The 22,454-nt window shown below is 38.6% G+C and overlaps 1 protein-coding gene across 1 annotated transcript; it reads left to right on the top strand.

Moving 5' to 3' along the window:
• Positions 1 to 9,271: 9,271 nt before the first annotated feature.
• Positions 9,272 to 12,531, top strand: LOC116247663 (protein TRANSPARENT TESTA 1-like). The gene is made up of 3 exons (XM_031619907.2): positions 9,272 to 10,046; positions 11,437 to 11,865; positions 12,016 to 12,531. The coding sequence occupies exons 1-3, from the start codon at positions 9,447 to 9,449 to the stop codon at positions 12,049 to 12,051; spliced, it is 1,065 nt and encodes a 354-aa protein (XP_031475767.1). The 5' UTR covers positions 9,272 to 9,446; the 3' UTR covers positions 12,052 to 12,531.
• The last annotated feature ends 9,923 nt before the right edge of the window (positions 12,532 to 22,454 follow it).

Genomic DNA, 22,454 nt, shown 5'->3' on the forward strand with positions numbered 1-22,454 from the left:
TATCTTAAAAATATGAAAAGTTGGTAGAAGCGTTTGGTTTTTTCTAGATGGTAGGATGAAATATTTTTGCTCACTACAAATTATTTAATGAGCTATCAATAATTATCTTTCTCTTCTCTTGTATGAGTAAATAATTATTATTTGAATGATCTACATGGTGAATGCTATGTAAACATGTAGAAATTTTGGGACTTTTCTCTAGTTGGGTTGTTCTCTACTTCTACTGCCAGAAAATAAGACCCGTTTTAGAATTACTGGAAATGTTCTAAGACCCATTTTAGGTTTATAGGAAAAGGGAAGCTTTAACAAAATTAGGGTCTACTTCCTTTTCCTTTGCTGCAAAACTTGTACATAGCACATCAGAGGTCACTTGACACGAAAATTTACATCTCTGTCTTTGGCTTTTTCAACCATATAATAAATTAAATCAAATCGTATTCTAGAGAGAGAGAGGTAGAGAGAGAAAGGTTGAAGAAAGTTAGGAAGGGATTCGAACCCACAATCAGTGGTAGACAGAGGAGGACGAGATCGGTGGTTAGCTTGGAAAAGGGCAAGTGCGAATTGCCAACACATTGTGCTTGTTATAGACATGTAATAAATGGGTCACTTGCGTCACACCCACGACAAGATGACCACTAAATGACTTTCTTTCCCACGGCTGCGTTTGCTTAGTCCGACTTTGCCAAGAAAATCTAAAAACCAATAGCTGGGAAAGCGTGTCTTCCTGTTCTTCAATAGGGCTGGCATAACGGTAGGATCGCAGCGATTTGTTTAAGCTTTAAATTCTAGAAATATCAACCTTTTGTGTTGCCGCAACACAAAAAGCCTAATGTGCAAGATAAAGTATGATAGAGAGACAACACTCTAAGACACCGAAAGCAGGTCATGTATTTTATAGAGATAAAAGTTTGAATAAGGACTTCGACTTTCTTCTAGGCGGTGGAAAACCCCAGTCACCGAAAGAAGAACTTTCTCATGGTTTTGTTTGCTTAAGAAGATTTTTCGAAAGGAACAAAGTTAACGAGACAATTGATTTCCCTCACTGATTGGAAAAGAAGACAAAAACTCTATGCGACAAAATGGACCGCATACATTCTAGTTTTTTTGGCTCTGAATCGTGCCATCGATTTAATTTCTAAACATTTTTGTCCCATGCATTGCGAAAATAAGTAATTTCCGGCATGAATTGAATGGCAGTTGCCTGGTTATAATTAGACAACTTAAATACATATATCAGCAATTGGAACAGTCAAATTCGACAAAGTGAAAATTGAAAATAATCTCAAAATCATATGCATGCATCCTAACACTATTTAGGTCTTTTCCGTTAAGGGTTTTGGATTATGCTTGATCAAGACAAGCTATGACGGGCCAACGTTCGTGAAGTGGTCAAGTTATCTTGGCCCCATGCCAATTTCAGTCTGAATCGGTCGAGTCTAATCGAATTAATGACAAACTGATACGATTCGATGAATAAATAGGGAGTGCATGTTTTTATATATTTTCATCGTAATGGAAATAACCTTAAGCAAAACAAAATCTTAAACTCAGGCCTAGTGTCGGCGACATATTGGTCTTTGTTTTGAAAAAATTTTTTTTTTTTAATTAATTGTTTATTGAGGAAAAAACTTTCAAATTCTTACTCTTATGTTTCCAAGGTTTTGACTTGTTTTGGACCATCAATGAATCTATGATATAAGTAATACACTGGAGCATGATATGCAGGGGCAGAGTCAAGGGGGCGGCCAACAAAGGGCCTCCGCTAAACCCCTTCAAATTTGTTTTTTTTTAATTTACATATAAATTTTGTAAAAAATTGTACGTATAATTTTGAAAAACGAAATTTCAGCTATTGTCAAAATTTTGAAATTATAATCTGTACCCCTCATGAAAAATTTCTGACTGGCTATAGAGACTACGAGATTTAAAATTCTAACCACTTGAGTGCAGAGGCCAAGCCAGAGAGAGCCTTGACCCTCAATCAATTTTTTGAAAAAATTTACATGTAAGTTAGAATATATATATTTATTCTATATAAAAGTTTTAAAAAATTATATTTTGACCCTTACCTAAATTTTGAAACTATAATTCAGTTCCCCTCATAAACAATTCCTAACTCTCCCCTTGCTTTCTCCTTGCCACCCAATTACACTATAACACGCGAGACAAAAGAAATTACATTGCTAATGAAACTTTGGCTGCACTAATCAATGCTGCCTCCATGATATAGATTGTGATCAGGTGAACGTCCCTTACCTGGTGCGTCTCATGTTCGAGTTCTTCTGGGTCCCATTCGGGCTCGACTTTCAAAGGAAGAAAGCTTTGTAGGGCAGCCATGTTCGTGTTCTTTGTCCTCGCCTACATTGGAATGTTAGGCAAATAACCCCATTTGCATGCATGAACCAATCAGAAGCGTCCCCCCACATAATATGATCCCTTGTGTCCTCTGTTATGGCAACAGTTTTCTTTCTTCAATATGTTTCTTGTTGTTTAATATGTTAACTTTTTTTTCAAGTGTCTTGTTTTTATCCTTTTGGAAAACCAAGATAAAGATCGGCTCCCAATTGAGAAGATATTCAATGTCAATTAATTAATACCCTTGACATTGTCAAGAGTAACGATCCAGCTATTAGATCACATCTAAAGGGAAGAACTTATAAGTGGAATGTACTGGCTAAAGACATTTAATAAATCTTATGTTATGCTATTAATCAGTATTATGTTAAATTATCTGACATGCTCAACTGCGACGATGGCAGCATGTGTCTAGATCTTGTACTATCTTGTGTCCGGGTTCATAGTTCTTCCGGATGCAGATTAAAGCAAATCATAAAGCAGGTTCTGATCTGCCAAACCAGTTTCAGAGCTCATATATATATATATATATAGAACCTGATCCCCCCAAGAAGCCATGAACTCTGTCGCCCTCCATCGGTCCCCTGTCAATATAATGAAGAAGACGCAGCACTGACAGTCTGCTTTTGCTTTTCCGAGCGGTACATGACAAACCAAACCTGAAACTACAGAGAAGTTTTTGCTTCGGTACGTATAAGCCCGTTAGCTAGCATGTATTGCACCATTTTTAAGCTGCGGATTCTTCTTTCTTCTTTGGAGGAATGCGTGGTTGAAGTATTTGCTTGACAGAAGCTCAAGATGACTGAGACATTGTACTGCATGTACCGGAGGACTCCTACCAAGCAATTACTAAAGTTGGTTCTGAACAGTCAGTTGGTGAACAAGAAATTAAATGCTGAGATCTCATTATATAGATGTCTGAGAATCGTTTTCCCACAGGGTTTCTAAGTAGGTCAGGCAAGACTTAAGAGAGTTGCTTAGAACATTAATGTGCAGCAGAACAAACAGATGACAGGTTCTGTACTCGAAGTTGGAGCAGCGGCGGGTCCCCCAATTACATCGGGCATTTCAAAAGAAAAAAAGTTTTTGGGTACTTGTGAATTTTTTGGTTTCTGTTTCCTGCACTGCAGTGGTGTCAATGTCACAGGCGTTGGTACGTAGTTCTTGCAGGGAAGCAAACGGAAGATTACCATCTGAAACAAAAGCTGAGCTTTAAGAAGATCTAACTTTATATAATTAAAACTTATTCTTCAAAAATAAAGTTGTTATTTACTTTTTTTTTTTTTTTTTAGAAAAGTGATTTTGTATGTTAGACATTGGCATGGCCAGTTACTTTTCTTCTGTAAAAAGTCGCCTTTCTCATTGTTCTGTTCTTCCGATTAGATAATTAATTTAACGTGTGACTTGATTGAAGTAAACAAATTTAGAAGTTCCAGCCAAACAGAAGAAAGCAAATTCTATCCACTCAATTGTCATATCTTCAGCGTCCAATTCGATCCTGATAAACCATGCCTTAAGAGAATACAAACAAACCAACATCATTTAAACACTTGCCCCCACATGCTTCCTTTCATTTGAGATCAGTATAGTAGAGCCTCCTTTGACTGACACTGGGCGAACCCACTGAATATATATATATATATACACTATGTACATAAAACCGCGACTTTTGTTTGCCTTATAAGACCAGATTAGAGTAATGGGCATATACATAATCGAATTGAGGTATTGGAGCTCCGGTTTTGATCTTCAGGCGATTGAGGGTCAGATAATTGTTGGATTACTGATTTAGTTCTTGCTTTTGAGCTGTGGGTGTCTGCAAAAGATGAAGAAGGCCGATTCTTTTTTGCTGATTGTTCGAAAAAAGTGCTGTTTCTGTATTTCATCTACTGTTCTGTCTCCGAGGTTGTACTCAAAAGGAGCAGTTAATTTACATCAGCTTTGCAAGGGCTGTACCTGCTAGGAGGAGCAAGTTTCAGATGTTCTAATGAGAATCTAGGTGTCTGTTTGCCATTTACTGGTGATTTTCCTATATGTCTGAATCCCAGTACTTCTAGTGAATTTTCTTCCTTTGACAGATTAAAAAAATGGGTATTTATCAGCCACTTTAATTTATATATTATTTATAATTTCAATAAAAATGAAGTAACAGTTTGATTCGTCTGCTGCAAACATGGTTTTAATGAGGAATAACAGCAGCAGCTATCACTGCCTGAGACAGCATCTAACATCTTACCACCTTTGTCCTCCTCCACTTGCGTAGGCTTCTAGAAAATGACATGAAGGGAAGACAATGTCAAGGTGAATGATTGCTTCTTTCTTACTGCACCATACTCCATGACCTCTGGCCATTGACGTTTTCCCACTCCCGCAGAAGCCATTCTGTTCTGATGAGAAAAGAATAGTATAATACCTGGAAGTCAGAATTCCATTGACCGACTCGTTGGATATGACGGGCAGATCGAATTCACAATACACCGGACCTCCGAAAGTCGGTAGACAATTTTGCAAAGACGATGATGGAGGATAGTTGTGCAAGTTGGTGATCATGTCATCGGATAAGGTCAGTTATGGCTGATTTCAGTGGGAATCAGCCAATTCAGATAATGAAATCAGCTTGTTTCCAGTAGTTTTCATCATTAAAATAATGGCAGCAGTCAAGGATGAGAAATTCTGCTGGTTAATAGTAATCTGATCACAGATGTCCTTTTTTTTTCCTTTTCCAACTTTCATGTTTTTTGTCGGTTTTTTGTTGAACCAGTTATATATTCGAAGAATCTGGATTCATTTTTATTTCCAAAATTATATTCTGAGAATGCCCATGACAGAATTTTACAAAATTTTGATGTGTTTTTGCTTTTCGTTCTTTGGATCGCGAGTGTCAAGAATTTTACGGTTTGAGGCCTTTTGAAAAAGGTAGCAGCAGTGAAGGATGAGAATTCTCGAGAGTTCAAATTAGACGGGATTAGGTGGTGTTAAGATATATAGTCGCAAATGTCTTTTCTTTTTCAAATCTCAAGAACTTATCAGAATTTCTTTGACAGGCCACGAAATGCCAAGAAAATATGATAGTCTAAAGATTAATCTACCTTGAGAATTTTAGCCTATCTAGGAAAGTCTAATAGTCTCCGTTTTTCTTTTCCATGTTTGAATTGACAGCCTCATCTTTTGCGTTAAAATATTCTTCTACGATTTTCCGCGGTTGAAAGGAAAAGTTCTAAAATCTCTCAATCAATATTTAATATTGAGATATGGTTTACGAATGATAGACGACAATTAATCTCCTAGCCTAATTAAAAGAAAAAAAATTCAGAACTTCTCTAACAACTCTGGACCAACCCTTGGCTGAAAATTATTGACACTAAGCAAGTTCCTTAATTATTTAATATCCTGAGTTCCTTGACCACGGCAGGTGTGACCATATTAGAGATGCCAGGACTTCCACAGATATGCATCAATAATATAATTTCTCACCGTAAGTATTAAAAATATATGTATTAATCTTAAAGGTGTTTTCGAATATCATCAAAATTAGTTTAGTCTTGATCTTGAGAATTAATTTTTCCTCCAAACGAATTAATTAATTTATCTGCATAGAAAAGCCTATAGCTAGTATATATATATATATATATGAAAGCGACTACCATGGAAACCTAGTGCATTAAATTTTAGATCAATGGTGGATTCAGAGAGACACTTGCCCACATTGTTCTTTGTTGAGTCCATGGCTGCATCATTTAAATCGATCGTGAGTCAATTATTACTATTTGGGAACGCAACCATTGTGTTAAAACTTATTGTCATGTCCATAAAAGGTGTATGCATCCCCATAAGTGGTGTTTCTAAAAAATGGTAAGAGGTGTTTATCTAGCATTTCCTATTTGATAATGTCATCTCATGATCATCAGGTTTTGATGAAACGTAATTTTTGGTGTTAACCTTTTGCTACATCAGTAAAGTCATGTCATATCATATCCATCGAATTAAAATCGCCCATTAACTTCGAATACACTTAATGACAGCCGTTGAAAGGTTCATACATTAATTGAGGAGTGAGTAAGAACAAGAAGTTTCAAATCCCACCCTTCTTCTTATGCCCATAAGGTTTATGTCTGCTTTTAATGCATCGGGTAAGGCACCATCCCTATGCATCCACTTACATATTGGTGCCCCACTTTTAAAATAGAAGACATTGGTATCTTGAAAATTAAAAACGAAAACTAGCCGCCTACCAGCTCTGGCTTTTGCCAGTTGCGTCAACCTTCTTGAGGATCAACTTATGAGTGATACCTACCAGGCTCTACATGCACTGCAACATATGTGGATCGGTGTCCCAGTCAATGTAAATCGTATCGACTCGGTACCACATAGCCGTTATGTGAATAAAATAATACCAACAATCTAATTTTTCAGCATACAAATAAATATTTTCAAAGGCGCAGGTTAAAAAGAATCGGCAAACGAAACAGTTCCCATACGATATTTGTAACATGCAGTACCAATTACTCTTTCTTCCTCTGCACAATGTTTTCAAAATGGAGCAGTTTTCTAGATTGCTGATGTTCTTCATTTTCAAAGCACTTTTTTCACCGTAGAACTTGAGGGGCCCTCTCTCTCTCTCTCTCTCTCTCTCTCTCTCTCTCTCTCTCTCTCTCTCTATATATATATATATATATATATATATATATATATAATGAAGGAAATAGACCTACTGGAAACCAAGAATTGTTATTTAAACTGTGTTTTGGTGTAGATTAAAGGTTCCCTTCCTGAACTAAGACTAAGAGGTGATAGTTCATGTCCGGTTACAAATCTGTGAGTGAAGAGAATATATTATGGATCATGATGATAAACACTAAAATCCATGAAGCATATGACAATGGTAAAAACATGAGATGTGGTGATAATAACGATGGTTTTGGACAACTAACATTGCAGTGATGGTGACATGCATTTTAGTTTGCCTAGATTTTAATTTGTCTTTTCAAAAATGTGTCGACGCCATTGAACCCAGAAGGTCCAAATCTATGGGCATCAAAATTCGATATGGCGCTTGGATTTTTTGAGGATATCAAATCAGCAATTTTGAATTGTTCTACATTTATCAAAAATTAGGGTTCATAAAATCAAATATTTGCATCAGAGTAAAACTCTTTAAGTTTATCTGTAAAGTAGATTCGAACCCACTGACCCGATAGGATGAATATAAAATCTTTAAAACAATTAGATTTTTTGAAAATTGCTTAACAATTATACTTATGAGAAAAGTCTGGTAGCATTGAGATTTCAACCAGGGGTGTCACAACTTAAAGAAGAAAGTTCGCATATACTTACAAAAAAATAAACGATAAATAAATGTAATCTCAATGTAATAGCAAGTGATGATTGCAATTATTAGGCAAAATATTATTAAACAAAATGGATGGATAACATCGATTCAACTGCATCACGTGTATCGAGATTCGAAGGAGTAAAAGGGGCTAATAGGTCACTAGATACGCAAATCTTTTTCTAATAACATACAAAAACAACTTTGTGGCTTTTGGCAACACTAGGCAGCCAAGGGGTCATCATGCTTCAATCTCGATCCAAACCCATTTTAGAGATCTGATTTTGTTTGTTGGGTCGCCATTATTTGTCTAAACTATGGACAAATTGAAGGTAGCGTATTGGGCGGCAAGGTCGTCCAGTTCCTCTAAAAACTCATGTTCGAATTTTGAAGTGGTCACTGTCACGTATCAGTGTGTTCTATCTTTACACCGTAAAAAGTTCCGAAACATGCTCTATAAACTCAAAGGGGGTAGGATGTACATAGAAGAAATCAGTGACCTCTCTTAGGGGCAGTGGAATAAACCACTCACCCTTAAATAAGAAAAAAAAATTAAGAAAGAAAATACACTAAAGAAGCCTAGCTTCTCCCTTTTCTCTCCTCCATACCACCTTAAGGTTTAGGGTTGGCTACTTCGAGACTTGAGTTGATAGTGTTACCTTTCTGAACTAGAATATAATGTATCTACCATTAATAGTATCAAAATAAACGACCAAACTTTCACCAATCTACCAATTCAAGTGATTATATCTAATACTAAATGATATGTAGATCTGTTTTTTTTTTTTCCTTTCTTGGGTGCTGTGTGTGGAGTTAGGAAGACACCTAGCAATTGATTTCTCACGGTCGTTTTTTCAACTTACAAGGACTAAAGTTCAACCCTTCATCCAAGTGGATTATGCTCTTATGGGGGCAATGAGATGGTCACTTGGGTACTGAGACATTTGTCAAGATCTGCAAGTTGAGGAACACCACAAGTCTAAAAAGCCTAGAAATGCGCGTTCATCGCCACGAAGCCAAATCTGGGTGTAGACTGGAGTACAACAAAATGAAAGGGAATTTAGGGTTCTCTCAGGGATTCATGGGTATGGTAACTTTTTTTTTTAACTATACACATATATGTAATATGCATCTTACATAGAGAAAATGTGATATATATAGTAGGAATGGTGTAGATTAGTACACCCTGAGGTCGCCTTTTGAAAAGTGTAAAACAAAGAAGGTGGCTCCATATGAATATGAAACCCCAGGAGCCTCTTGCTTTGCCTTGAGACAAGGGGATTCTCACACGCTGAGGGACCCAGAGGTACGTTTATAATCATAAATGGCGTGTCACATGTCATGCTGGTTTTCACAATAGCACAGTAAGAAGCCACTCCCACTCCCACTTTTAGAGAGAGAAAGGGGGAAGAGAGAGTTCTGCCGAGTCGGCAGAGATGTTGAAGGCCGAGACGGTTCGAGGAGGGCGAATCGTTTCGGTCGTCGACGTCGTGGAGACAGGGAGCGCATCCCTCGCTCACTCCCCGTATGAAAGCGCGTCGTTTATCCAACGTGTGATCCCACCAACCTCTCTCTCTCCCTCGCAGATTCTGAATTTCCATACACTTTTAAAGGAGAGAAAAAGATGGAATTATAGACTCATCAACCATCCAAAAGATGAGAAGAAACGGGAGAGGAAAAAAGAGAGGCAACCAAAATAAATGCTTCTCGTCACACCCAGATACAGATCTTCTCTCTCTCGTTCTTCCTCTCTTTCCCTCTCATGGAACTCAGGGAGCATCTTGCTCAGACTTTTATTGAGTGGCTGAAGCCGCCGGGTTCGGAGTCTCGAGAAGCAAGGGAAACCCAACAGATCGGATCTCCTTACAGTGCTGTTGCTCAGCCTCTTCTCTCCGGCATACTTCCTGCTCTCGAGTTCTCGTCTCACCGACACCACGGTGAAGAAGGAATTCAGCGGTATGATGATCGGTGCCTGCCCCTGCTGAGCCAATTCGAGGAGAGGAAGTCGGCACCGGAGACATCTGGGAGCAGCAGACCGAGCAGAGAGAGTTTTGTTGTGAAGAGAGAGGAATTAGAAGAGATTGATGATTGCCAACAGGAAATGGTGGCGCTGCACATCGGGCTGCCGATCAAGCCGGCTGCAGGAGGAGGAGGAGGAGGAGCAGGAGCAGAAGGAGAGGGAGAGGAGGAAGGCTGCTGCTTCATGGGAGAAAGGTCTGAGGAGAGTAAGAAGCAGGAAAGAGAAGATGGGAAGGTGAAGGGCAAATACTGGATCCCAACGCCTGCCCAGATACTCATTGGGCCCACGCAGTTCACCTGCCCCGTTTGCAACAAGACCTTCAATCGGTACAACAACATGCAGGTTAGCAACTGTTCATCTCTCTCTCTAGATCTCTCTCTCTCTCTCTCTCTCTCTGGTTCTTACATCGGCGATCTTCTAATGGTGTTTTTAGCAGAAGAAAGATGGGTTTTAACGGCAATCTTCAGTGCAAAAGAAAATTCATTTTGGGTGTTTCGAAAGAGAAAGAAAGAGAGAGTCGACACCAAAACCTAAGTAAAGGCCATCATCGTTTGCAGGAAATGAACTACAAATTCGTCTTTGAACCTTCACACCCTCAACTCGGTATTTGCGTTTCATAATTGAACCAAAGTTGCATACCAACTGAAGACCATGTCCGTTGCTTTTGAACCTTGAATCAAACTCTACCATCTATGTCCATTTTTGTTGATCTTTCGAAATGAAATATGTGATGTAATAAACTTGAAAAATCCAACAGTGTTTTGGGCAACCTCACAACTGAACCGCCATGTTTTTCTCGTTCTGTTCACAGGGAAAACCTTCTTGATTCTAACGCAAAGCAACTGAAGGAAAAAAAAAAAAAGGAAAGGAAAGCCGAAAAGCCGGCAAAAATAGAAAACAAAATTTGTTGATTGCTAGAGAAAAAAACCAGAGAATATGATTGTCTCGCTGCCACTTAGTCACCTCCGAGAACTCAGATGGCAGTGAAGAGTACTTTATGTGAATCACTAAGTTGCAGAAACTCCGAATCACCACACAACCGTTAATGGAACCGCTGCAAGCGTGCACGCACACACACACGTGCACACCCTCTAGGAAGGGTCTACGTATGTGAGAAGAAAAGAAGGAAATGTCGTTATTTGGACATATAAAAAATGATATCTCTTTCCTTTTCCCATTACTGCACATTACCTTGAGAACTTGGGAATCTTTTCACACCATCTTATAGACTTTGTACACATTAATACATGAAACAAGAAAAATATTACCTTTCCTTTCCTTTCTTACTGAAAAACCATCATTAGGACCTCTGCATATTTCATTTTCTTCCAGTGTAACTAAAGTGGCACACTGCTTTTTGAAAACTTCACTCAATTTAAAACCAGACTTCCCCGTACACACTCAAAAGAATCGTGTGCCGTCTACATATCTTGCTTGGCCCACAACGGCTCCATTCATCTTACAAGAACAACTTGTGAATGACACCAAGTTGATGGAACGTGAAGGGTTCGGAGCCCGCAGATCGGGTTCCTCTGCCGGAAGCCGGAAAATTATATGAGCTGAGTTTTGGCAGGCAGAGGTGACCTTAAAGATTCTACCAACAAGAATCATGGGGTGTAGTTTAACTTGCTTTATCTTCTATATCTTCAGTCTAGAGGAAAAGAGAAACTAAAGAGAAAGATCTAATGGCCATCTCGACCTAATGGCTCTTTGTGTACTGAATTTGGTGCAGATGCACATGTGGGGGCATGGATCCATGTACAGGAAAGGGCCGGAATCGCTGAGAGGGACACAGCCGACGGCCATGCTGAGGCTGCCTTGCTACTGCTGCGTTCAGGGCTGCAAGAACAACATAGATCACCCGCGGGCAAGGGCGCTCAAGGACTTCAGGACACTCCAGACGCACTACAAGAGGAAGCATTGGCACAAGCCCTACAGGTGCAGGAAGTGCACCAAGCCCTTTGCGGTGAAGGGTGACTGGAGGACCCATGAGAAGAACTGTGGGAAGCTCTGGCACTGTATCTGCGGCTCGGATTTCAAGCACAAGAGGTCGCTCAAGGACCATATCAGAGCCTTCGGGAAGGGCCATTCTCCTCACCCGTTTCACCACAGCCCTTTTGAGGAAGAGAAGGAATGTGTCTCTGGATCGGAGGCGGAAGAGGTGATAACGAGGGAGAGCAATGCTAATTAATGAGTTCATCGTATATGGCTCGGTTGCATGCGCTATTTATATGGTTATCTTAAGCATATGAATCCATCCTCTCGTAGGTATTGTCATTCCATGCAACTTATCATCCTCTTTACATTTCAGATTAATGGGTTCGATAAATATGACTTCTCTAGCTAGAAGCTTCTTTTTCTTATTGCGACGAAATATTTCCATCCGGATTGAAGATCCGCTGTTCGTGCCGATCGACCTGACAGAGGCTGTCTTCATGGATATATTGTGGAATTTCTTGCAACTGCTGCAAGATGGTGTGTTAGAATGCATTTTGGTGAAAGTGGGAGTGTTTATATAGGACTCTGGAAATTGAGGACTGCGGATTGGTGCATGAGTTGAGAACATTCTGTCTACTGTGCATGATCAAGCTAGGCGCTTCTAATCAGAAAGGTGAAACTGAAAGTTGAGGTTCAGGCTGATCAGGTTGAGTAACAGAATGTAAGGGAGCTGCGAAGTAGCTGAATTTTCATTGTTGCAGACCATATATATGTAGCCTTTCATGCAGGTTCTCTTTATTGCTGTAAGGTCTTGAGAAAGAAAGTTTGCCTAGATCACGGACAAGCTAATTGAGGAAAAATTTTACATAACAAAAGTTCTATTAGTTTCTGTGTGTTGCTCCTGTGTTTTTTAATGTTGTCTGTTCCAATATCATACTAATATAATTAACACCACATAGCGTGGTTCTCTCTCTCAATAAATGTTTTTTATAGTTTGATTCCATAGAGAGAGGGAGAGAATCTTAAGGAGGTGAGCTATAATATTAGCGTGGAACTTTACCTCCATAAAAGAAGATGACGGTGGGATCATCTTGACAAGAAGTGCTGTGCTAAAGGAGCATATTTGTCACATACGGAATATGGAGTCGTGTTTTTCTTAGATATTGAAAAGAGAAAATCTGGTTCATCGGGGTAAGCCCAAAAGGGAAAAGCAATCTCACATCTTTATTTCTTGCTTTGCTTTAACAGTCGCTTTGTTCCTTCTTCCTTCGTCTGAGTTTAAAAGGAGCTGCGATAAAAGATTACGAGTTTTCTCTCATTTTGTAGGTGCCGGTCTTCATATATATTGAAAAAAGTAAGCAACGAAAGCACTTTTTGTTCACCGGAAAATGAGAAAGTCCTTTTTCTCCCTTTCCCTCGTTATCCTAGCATTTTATTTGTCCTCTTTTTCTTCTCTCTCTCTCTCTCTCTCTCTCTAAGGATAGAAGCCTTGTTTCCTTTTGAAAAGATGGATGTGGGCCTCTTGAGTCCACACCTGAGACCGTAACGAATCCACCATGCATTCTTTAATGTTAAAAAAGAGGAAGACACTGAAGTGACTATGATTGCCCAGAGAGAGCTAGAGAGAGGACGTCACCCTTCCGTAACACACTTTTAAAAGACTAATACTAACCACATGATGCACACAGTACATGATGAATCATGACGACGATGATATATATATATATATATATATATATATATATATATATATATATATATATATATATATATATATATATATATAGATATAGAGAGAGAGAGAGAGAGAGAGATGGAATATGAATACAATTATGTTCTCAGTATATTTCTTGCGGGATTTGCTCTTAGTGTGATTTAAAAAGATGAACTGAGTAGTTAAAATTGTTAGATACTAGTTGTGTGAAACACATATTGGTAGTCATGACACGAACTCATCCAGCCAAAGGCAAAAAATTTTGGCTTTTAAGGGGTTAGGTTTGGAAACTGTGGAAGATACTTTTGCTAGCTATCACAAAAGCGATCAAAGTTTCAGAACCTTCAAGAGTCACTCACTGTGTATGCCGAAGCACGCATAAAACCCTAGGAACAAGGAGCTACTAGCTTTGCAATTGGTTGTGCAACTAAGTCCGACTATATATCTATGTGCGGCTTGGTCATGTCAGCTTTTTTCAGAAAAAGTGAAGAACTTTTCTCAACTTCTACATATGTGGAACCTTCAACAACAGTATGCTTCCCTATATATCAACAAAATTCAACTCTATCCATTAAAATCAAAAGGAAAAGAATAGTCGCAATATGTTATGCTTGCAGTATCTAGCCAAGATCTAGCTTCTCTCTTTATGCATGCGACAACCAAGATGCATACGTGATGAGCATTGGTTTTACAATCTACGTAATTCTAACAAAATGGTTCAATATAACTGAAACCTTATTGATCAGCTCTATTTTTAGTAGAAGATGCCATTTCGAGACCATGCAAGGTGCAATTTATACTAGGTATTCCCTAACAACTCTCTCTTCAGCTTGTTGCTACCAGATTAATTTTAATCCAAGATCAGCTAGCTGCAGTTTAGTTTTCCAGTGTTAAACACTTAGCCTCCTTTACATAACAACGTTGAACTCAACCCCTAGTGAATGTGGCTGTGTTGGGGGCAATGATCTATACTACTTTACTCCAAAAGTTCTTACTTTTTCCTGACTATCCATGTTCAATAAAGTATTCGACTTGACCAACTTCTATATCTCCCTTATTGTGCTGTGCCACCGAACTGCCTAGTGTTTGTCGTGTATATAATGCGTCTATTGTATCTCCTCCTGCAGCACTAAAGACGTGAAAAAAAAAAAAAAACTAAGGTGGTAAATATTCTTGGTAATATTTGAGGAACTTTTGCTTCGGCTATAAAGAAAACGGTGAAGAAAACAGAGAGGAGTAGAGTGGTCTTCTTCATTTGGTCGAGCAAATGTATGGCTAAAAGACGACTTCCGTGAACATGTATCTATATAATGGAATGTGTCCAACGAGTGCACAGAAGAAAGTGAAAAACAAAAAGAAAAACTGTTGTACACTGGATTGGGGAAAAAAAATGATAGATAACATAATTTTTGACTTATTAATATTGACGACGATCAGAATATGAGCCAGAACTCTCACGTGAACTGCAATTTACAGGTTTATTTTGTCTGGATATATATCTACATTTTGTAAGGACAGAACAAAGAACCCTAAGTTTATAACTACGTAAATATATATTTAATGAACGTGTGAACTTTTCATTCATTAGTAAATATGCACACTTGTATGGTTGGCAAAGTATGGACAAGATAAGGTCTTCCGATCGCCAAATGAATTCGGACTAAATTCCAATGCATGCATCATCCATGCAACGATATTCTTTATCTCATTTTCGGATCACTACGATCAATTTTTTAGGCATGCGATTTTTGTGAATCATTAGCAAAAGAATAATATTTTTTTCCTTTAATGCTATCGAATCTAGACCAAAGTTATGCCTCTAATGGCCCCATGAGACCCTACAATTGTTTGTTTCGTATGCATTTCAGATCTAATAGCGAACAAAAATGATTAAAGTATCTTAATTCATAATTCAACGCTTATCTTAATCGACTTGGCCAACCCACTCAGGCTAGTTGAGAATGATTGGCTCAAATTTAAGGAAACAATGTACTAATTTGGATTTTTTTCTTTGAAAGACACATTCCACAATGTTTACTGAGGATTTTCTTAGTCACCAAGTGTAGGCCTTATATTTATATGCTTCTTTATCTTTTTGTCGATTAATGGCCATAATCAGAATCAAGAAAGGTAGATATAAATTGCGTTATATGCTTCCGCTTGGATTTGAAGCTTTAATTTGTGGTGGCAAACATGAGTAGTAGCACTAATTCCAACCAAACCCTACCTCCCCCTAGCCACATCCATCTCATTCAAAATTCTCATAATGGGGTGTGCCTGTTGGCACCATGAATTTGCAAGTGAAAACAAAATGGAGGGGCTTATGATGGCGACTGTTCATGTGCCCATGTCTCCTGTAGAGAGAGAGAGAGAGAGAGAGAGAGATCATGCGTCATCTATCCGTAAAAGTTGTATATGTACTGATCTGATCTCTCGTATAACTATTGCGACTTACCTTAATCGAATTAATGGGACTGCTCACATGTTACCTGCACGTTCACTGAAGTCGTTCTTTTTAATTGGGTCGCCGGAAATTCTGATGTCCGTAAGATTTTCCGGCGATAACTAAGAAGATGGTGCAATTTTTATGTAAAAAAGAATGGTAATGCGTTTAATGAAGATCAGTTCCGATTCGACCAGGCACTTGGACTCTGTCCACAGGATCACATATTCGATGAGCAGCCACTCACAATAATGAGTTTCAGAGGGCGGTACGAAAGGCTGATGAGATGAATCATAAGATCCAAATGGAGGGAGATAGGAGACACTGTTCATGTGTTCATGTCTCCAAAAGACAGAGAGAGAGATATTGATTGATGTTGGCGAGGTTGACGCCATCATGGGAAAGGGGAAGGTCAGAGGAAACGACTGCACTAGCTAGCTTGCCTTCTTCTAATGGTAGAAAGAAAAAAGACAGAGAAAGAGAGAGACAGAGGAATCAAATAAAGCGGGACGCCAAAAAGAGTGAATCGGTCACGATCTCTTGTCGGCTGGGAAGAGACTTTCTTTCCCTCTCCCTATCTCTCTCTCTCTCTCTCATCGTCTTCGTCTTCGTCTTCGTCTTCCTCTCCTTTTTTCACCTTTCAAAGTAAAGGTCTGGCAGCCAACCACGACCGACTCGGATTTGCAGGCCGGCTCTGCTGAAAGCTCACGGTTGCCCGATTCGGGCCTGCTGGGCCAGGACTGGCTTTAAGCATGCTGGGCCGGTCCTTTAAATCCGACTGATGAATGGCTGGGATGGGTCCGGTCCCATCGGACGGACATGGCGGGCCCTTCCTGAAACACTGTCAATTTATTATAATTGGTCAGGCTCTGGCACAGGCTGAGCAAACGGTCGAGCCCCAGGCCCAGCCCACCTTGGGTCGAGTAACAGTGCTTTGTCTCCTCTACAAGGTACAAGGCCCTTGGATACTGTAGCTGGCAATGTAAGTTGTCCGGACCTATCACATAGCCATGCATTCAATCCCAACTCCAAGCTAAACCTCCTTTGAGACTTATATATATAATTTGTAGATTTCTTCATCCAGGTTTGAATATAGAAACCCTCCTCTCTCTCTCTCATAGCATACAGTTAATGCACTGTCATACTCACCCGATGCAATGCATTGACTCACCATGATTGAACTAAGCTCAACATGGTTCAAGGATTTCAGTTCATATGTATATATATATATATATATATGAAATAATTGGAAATTTCATACCATTCGGATGAAAACTAAATTAATGATTATTAAAGTACTTTGGTATATTCTAACCGTACAGATATTATCTTAGAAAGGGTTGATGACAGTCATACACAAAATTAGTCATTGTTTGAGTTCAACATATAAAAAATTCTTATGACTTCAATTTTTTTAATAGTATAAAAATCAATTATTTCCTTAAAAACAAATTGAACTAAGGCATTATATCCCCTGAACTAGTTGGTCTGTGATATATAGGTCTCGTTTTTGTTCAGATCCTGATCAAGCTTGACAAGAAGAAAAAGGTTTCCTGTTATATGTGGATCCAGATCTAGTAGACATGGCCCATACACCAAAGCATAATCAGATCCAGAACTTTTCAATTAGATAAAGGTGAAGAAGGATACCTGTAAAGCTTGGTCCTGTCTATTTTCAAAGAAGAATATTGATTCTAGACTTGAATAAAACTGGTAGTTGAAATTGTTTTCTGGGCTGCACCAAGATTAGCAAATGTGGTGCAGTTTACTAATAATCGAAAAGGAATTTTTGACAAAACCATGCTCAACTTATTATGGTGGCATAACAAACGCATTCTTCACTTTGAATTTCTTCTGTTTCATCACTGCCTTTTTTGCATATAGATATTTAACAAGTCAATAAGTTTAACTTGAACGTGTTTTTCTTTTATATCCAAAACTGTGATTAGGTTCTGTAAAATTCTCTCTCTCTCTCTCTCTCTCTCTCTCTCTCTCTCTCTCTATATATATATATATATATATATATATATATATATATATGTATATATATATATATATATAACGCCGAGTTCCCTGTTAGGACACATTCATATGGATGAAAGTTTCCGAGATCTTATTCTGTCTTTCTTGGCACGATGTTTGATTTGATTTTTGACTTTAGCGTAGTCATTGTCTATGTCTACTCCATTTTGATGAAAAGTTGCTGGACATGTAGGTAAAAAGTGGGTTTTAATAGCTAATGTGTTTCATATATATGACGAGTTTTACGACTACTCTTTCTCTGCTTAATTTTTCACATGTATATATATATATACATGCACCCTCTTGATTGAGATTAAGCTAAGTGCCAACTTATAGTGTGTGCCAAGTAATTGGAGTCAGGTGGGTGAAACTTTATTAATGGCTATCTGTATATATATGTGCATCCTTTCCGATTCTTGCCCCATTATCATGCTAAACACCTTTTACTAGTGTAATTACAATCACCAATAATAAAATAATCATAAATCTTAAATAATTATATTGCACGTTAATTTCTCTCTTATTGACATGATAATTATATTGCACTCAATATTTATGATATTATTGATGAAAGTGACCTTTTTGTTCTTTTGACCGGAAATAATTTTTAAATCCCAAACAACTCAGTGGTTCTTCTGATGCATCTGGTCATTGATTATTTTTGAACTAATGTGAAGGTGTGAGGTGGGGATGTAACTTGTTATTTTCAGATTTGAAACAAATATCATCTTTCCAAACAAATATTGTTTTCTTTTGGGCAGAAAAATAAAAACAAAGAAAAAAGGGAGAGAAAAAAAAAAAGACAAGAATTATTGTGAGCATGTCCAAGGACACATATATCAGTCACATGACATAAAGGAGAGCTTACGAAGATGGGATGTGATGACACAGTGGGGAGTTGTCTCCCTGCAGGCACGTTACTTATGGTTCACATGGGTCATGGCCCTACTTCACAGTGCAGAGAATCATGCGCTGCCCTAAATTTGCCAAAAGATATGTTCATGAATCATATATAATCTTTTGGGGGTGCAACAATGGATGCCATGTTTCAGTATGAAAATGAAGAGGAAACCCAACAAGGAAACAGGCCAAGCATTTATCTTAGGAGCATAATTGCCTAATAATTCTACCACCCATCCAACCTGCAATCATTCAATATTAGAGTTTCACCAAACTATCAATTTTCACTCTTCTTTTACCCATTTGTGTGATAGCTTCTTTAAGCAGTATGCAACTTTGTCCAATATGTAGCCTGAGTTGTACATGATAAGTTGTTTATCTACGATCTATCAGTCATGCTTTTCAGAAAAGTTGGAGTTCTTTTTTTTTCTTGAACTTTTTCGGGTGAAGCACATATGGTAAGGTGTATCTCATCACCATATGTTTCAACAGCTTCTTATAAATGAATATATATTTTGACATTTTTTCTTGGTGTATGTTCATGATCACTCACCCACTTGGCTTTGTGGGTTTGCTTAATTCCATTAAGCTGAAGGAACTATGGATTTGATGGTAGGATGTAACGTGAAGCTAGTGGCGGAGCCAGGATATTTTGTCTAAGGACATCGAAGCCACCAGCACAGGTCTGATGTGGGCGCTCCATGTCATGTTTAAGTTATCACAATGTCATTACTATTTCTCTTGACAGGATGGTGTGGGCAGTGGCCCACACGAGCCCCCATGTATATATGTCCGCCACTGCTTGAAGCCCATTACCACAAGTTCATGCTTCCATCAGACTGCGGATTTTAGAACCATGGATTTAAGATCCTCGTTGGTCCACCATATCCATATATCTCTGATTAAAGGGAGAGGAGTTCTTTCTTTAGATCCCTGCATTGAAGATGCACATGGTATTTCATCAGATCCAGGTGAAATTCACTGATCCCGGAATATCTCAAATAATCTCGGAACTGAAATCCGAGGCTGCAGGAAGATGGAGCTATCCTGAAGCTTATTAGAGATGTAGTTTACATGCATCTTTTGAGAGGCAGGAGAGCTTTCTTGAAGGGCAACAAAAGAGGGACAAATAGAAAAGTGTCAGTAATTCAATCCGTAAAGTTGATAAAAGGAAAGGTAATAAAAGGCTAGTCAAGTGATCATTATTGTATATCGATTGATGTGAAAGCAGCTTTGATGGAAGACCTTTAGGATATAGTACTGTTGATGTTGATCTAGCACCCTTAAGTACAGTGAATCATGTTTTGCTATAATCTTCTTTGTTTGTTAAAAAGAATCTCAGATTTTGGTTGCATAGTTGCGAAGTATTAATCATTTTTTCCGTTAAATTCATTGTATGTTGTTGTCAATTCAAATAGCATAAAGAGTTAATAAATCAAACATTGTAGTCACTGCCAATCTTTTTTTTTCAAGTATTTTAATTTCGAAACTTAATCGGGAGTGTGTTTCAAAAATTATTCAATAAAGCTAAGTTTTTAATTTCTTGCACCTTCAAGACAGTATCCCAAGAACTTGTGAATTAACCAAGAAAAGAGATTGAACAAGGGTTTTGGTACCTACCAAGTACCAATTAGAAGATCAAACTAATAGGCCTTTTGTTGGTAACCCTGGAGGTCGAGGTCCCCCCTATCCACTAGGAAGTGCACCTAGTTTTGACCTTATGGCAAGAGGCATCCTCTCTCGCCGGGTTTTCAACTTCTAATTGCTTGTTCAACTTGGTACCCCACATGCTTATGTAGTTATATATATCAAAAATGTAAATATCATGAGATTTTAAAGTGATTGTTTGTTTCTAATTAATTAGTTGAGGCTTTAGGAGGCGATTGTGGCTAAGCAGCTCATACTCCCATGCCAATCAGTGAGGTTAATTTTAGTATTATGCCCATAAGAAGGGCAGGCATGAAAGTCCGTTCCCTCCTGGTGGTGCAGGCAATAGATATGCACCAGAAAAAAAATGTGGAGTTGGGGTATTTTGCTGATTATTCAAAAAAAAAAAAAACTGTTTTAAACTTTCAAATTTTTACTATCTATTTTTGTCCTTATAAGGGGACTCCCTGGTAATGTTTTTTTTTTAAGTTTATTTAGACTATCAGTATAAAGCTCCTCAAGGTCATGCCCTTGTATCTTTAAGGTTCTAGCTTGCTTCGAGGTTTGAACTTTGTTTTCTTACATAACCTAAATCATCCACCTTTGTCCACAGCAACACATAAACAATATGACTTGGATTCCAAGGTTATTTACTTGCAAAGTCAACTATTTGACGCTGTCATGCTTATAGATAGAGCTACAGAGGAAGGAATGGCCTTCGTGTGGGCATTTGTCCACACAGATCCCCCATAATTTGTTTACTATGTACTAGTCCCGCTCTACCATTTTTCTATGTATTCAAAGGGTGCAAGATATTTTAAGGACCTAAAGTTGAGTTTACATACTATCGTATTACTGCTCCTTAGCCGAATCCACTTTTGCCGCTCGAATCGAGCCGTGTGCGCGAAGGCAGGCAGAGGAACCGAGACGATTTGGTCAAGATGAGTTTTGGGTCTTGAGTCAGCTTTGATTCATATATATATATCTAATGAGTCCAACAAAAATTCTGGCATAGTATTGTCACATCACTCGAGACACCCAAACAGCACTTTCTTTTCTTTTGAGCAGGCATGTTTGGGTTAGGCAGACCCATCCATGGCACTGGATTTTTTGCCTTCTTCGACTTAAAAAGGATCTTTTAATTTAATTAAGCCCGACCCGCTTTAGCCAGCCGGTGGTCGGACTCTTTTTTTCCGTTCGTCGGAATCCGGTGGGATTAATTAGCTTTTAAATTTTCAATTCCAACAAGATGGTTTCTGATTTTGAGAAACAGAGTCGTTCTACTTGATGTGTATGTTAGCTTCGGCCGGCTGGTGCTGAAATTATGGACAGAAAACTCGGTACTCCTATGAGCTAGCTAGCATAGGTGAACTGCCCAGCTTGACTACATGAAATACAAAATGTTTGTTCTAAGGTAGGTTTTGTCTGTCTTCACCAACATCTGTTGTGGGAAGATGTGACCCACAGATTGAGGAAAACCAATAAATTATTCTAAACCGACAACTTTTCTTAATCATGGAGATGGATAAACCGCTGATTTTCCGGCCGATCGCCTGAGGAATTTCCGGTTTATTGCTTTTCCAGCAACCTTCCTGTAAAATCTTTCGGGATATCTCACCCTGGCCCACGGCTAGGAATGCCAACAGGAAGAAGCTAGCTAGATTAATGGTGGTTCTGCAAATTTTGGCTGTTCTAAATCCATCTGCAGCCGACTTTCCGTGTATTTTTGGCTCTTCTCCACTAACATCTGGTTTATGCTTCCAATTCTCGAAAATATGGACAAGAAAGAGTGTCAAAAATTCCATGGAGATTTACTGCTCCAATACTCTAGGGTGTAGGAATACCGCTCTAAGGGATGGATCCCACCAGTTCTGCTTGATTGGTACACACCGCATGGTTGTGCTTCTAAGAGCAAGCTGAGAAAGAATAATGTGGATTCTTTGGAAACAAACGCATGGTGGGTGGAGATGTAACGGATTAGATAAATCTGAATCTGATAATTGGATCTGCTAGGATGCAGCTAGCTTTTGATAATTGAATTCATACTCAAGACTGATTTCCATCTCAGATCTGATCAAGAACGAGC

The sequence above is a fragment of the Nymphaea colorata genome, chromosome 1 (genome assembly GCF_008831285.2).
Source record: "Nymphaea colorata isolate Beijing-Zhang1983 chromosome 1, ASM883128v2, whole genome shotgun sequence".
In the NCBI taxonomy this organism is placed as follows: domain Eukaryota; kingdom Viridiplantae; phylum Streptophyta; class Magnoliopsida; order Nymphaeales; family Nymphaeaceae; genus Nymphaea; species Nymphaea colorata.

Coding starts and splice junctions, on each gene's coding strand:
- LOC116247663 (XM_031619907.2), top strand. CDS start 9,447: ATGGAACTCAGGGAGCATCTTGCTCAGACTTTTATTGAGTGGCTGAAG. Junction 10,047..11,436: donor ATCGGTACAACAACATGCAG/GTTAGCAACTGT, acceptor AATTTGGTGCAG/ATGCACATGTGGGGGCATGG. Junction 11,866..12,015: donor CTGGATCGGAGGCGGAAGAG/GTGATAACGAGG, acceptor TTTACATTTCAG/ATTAATGGGTTCGATAAATA.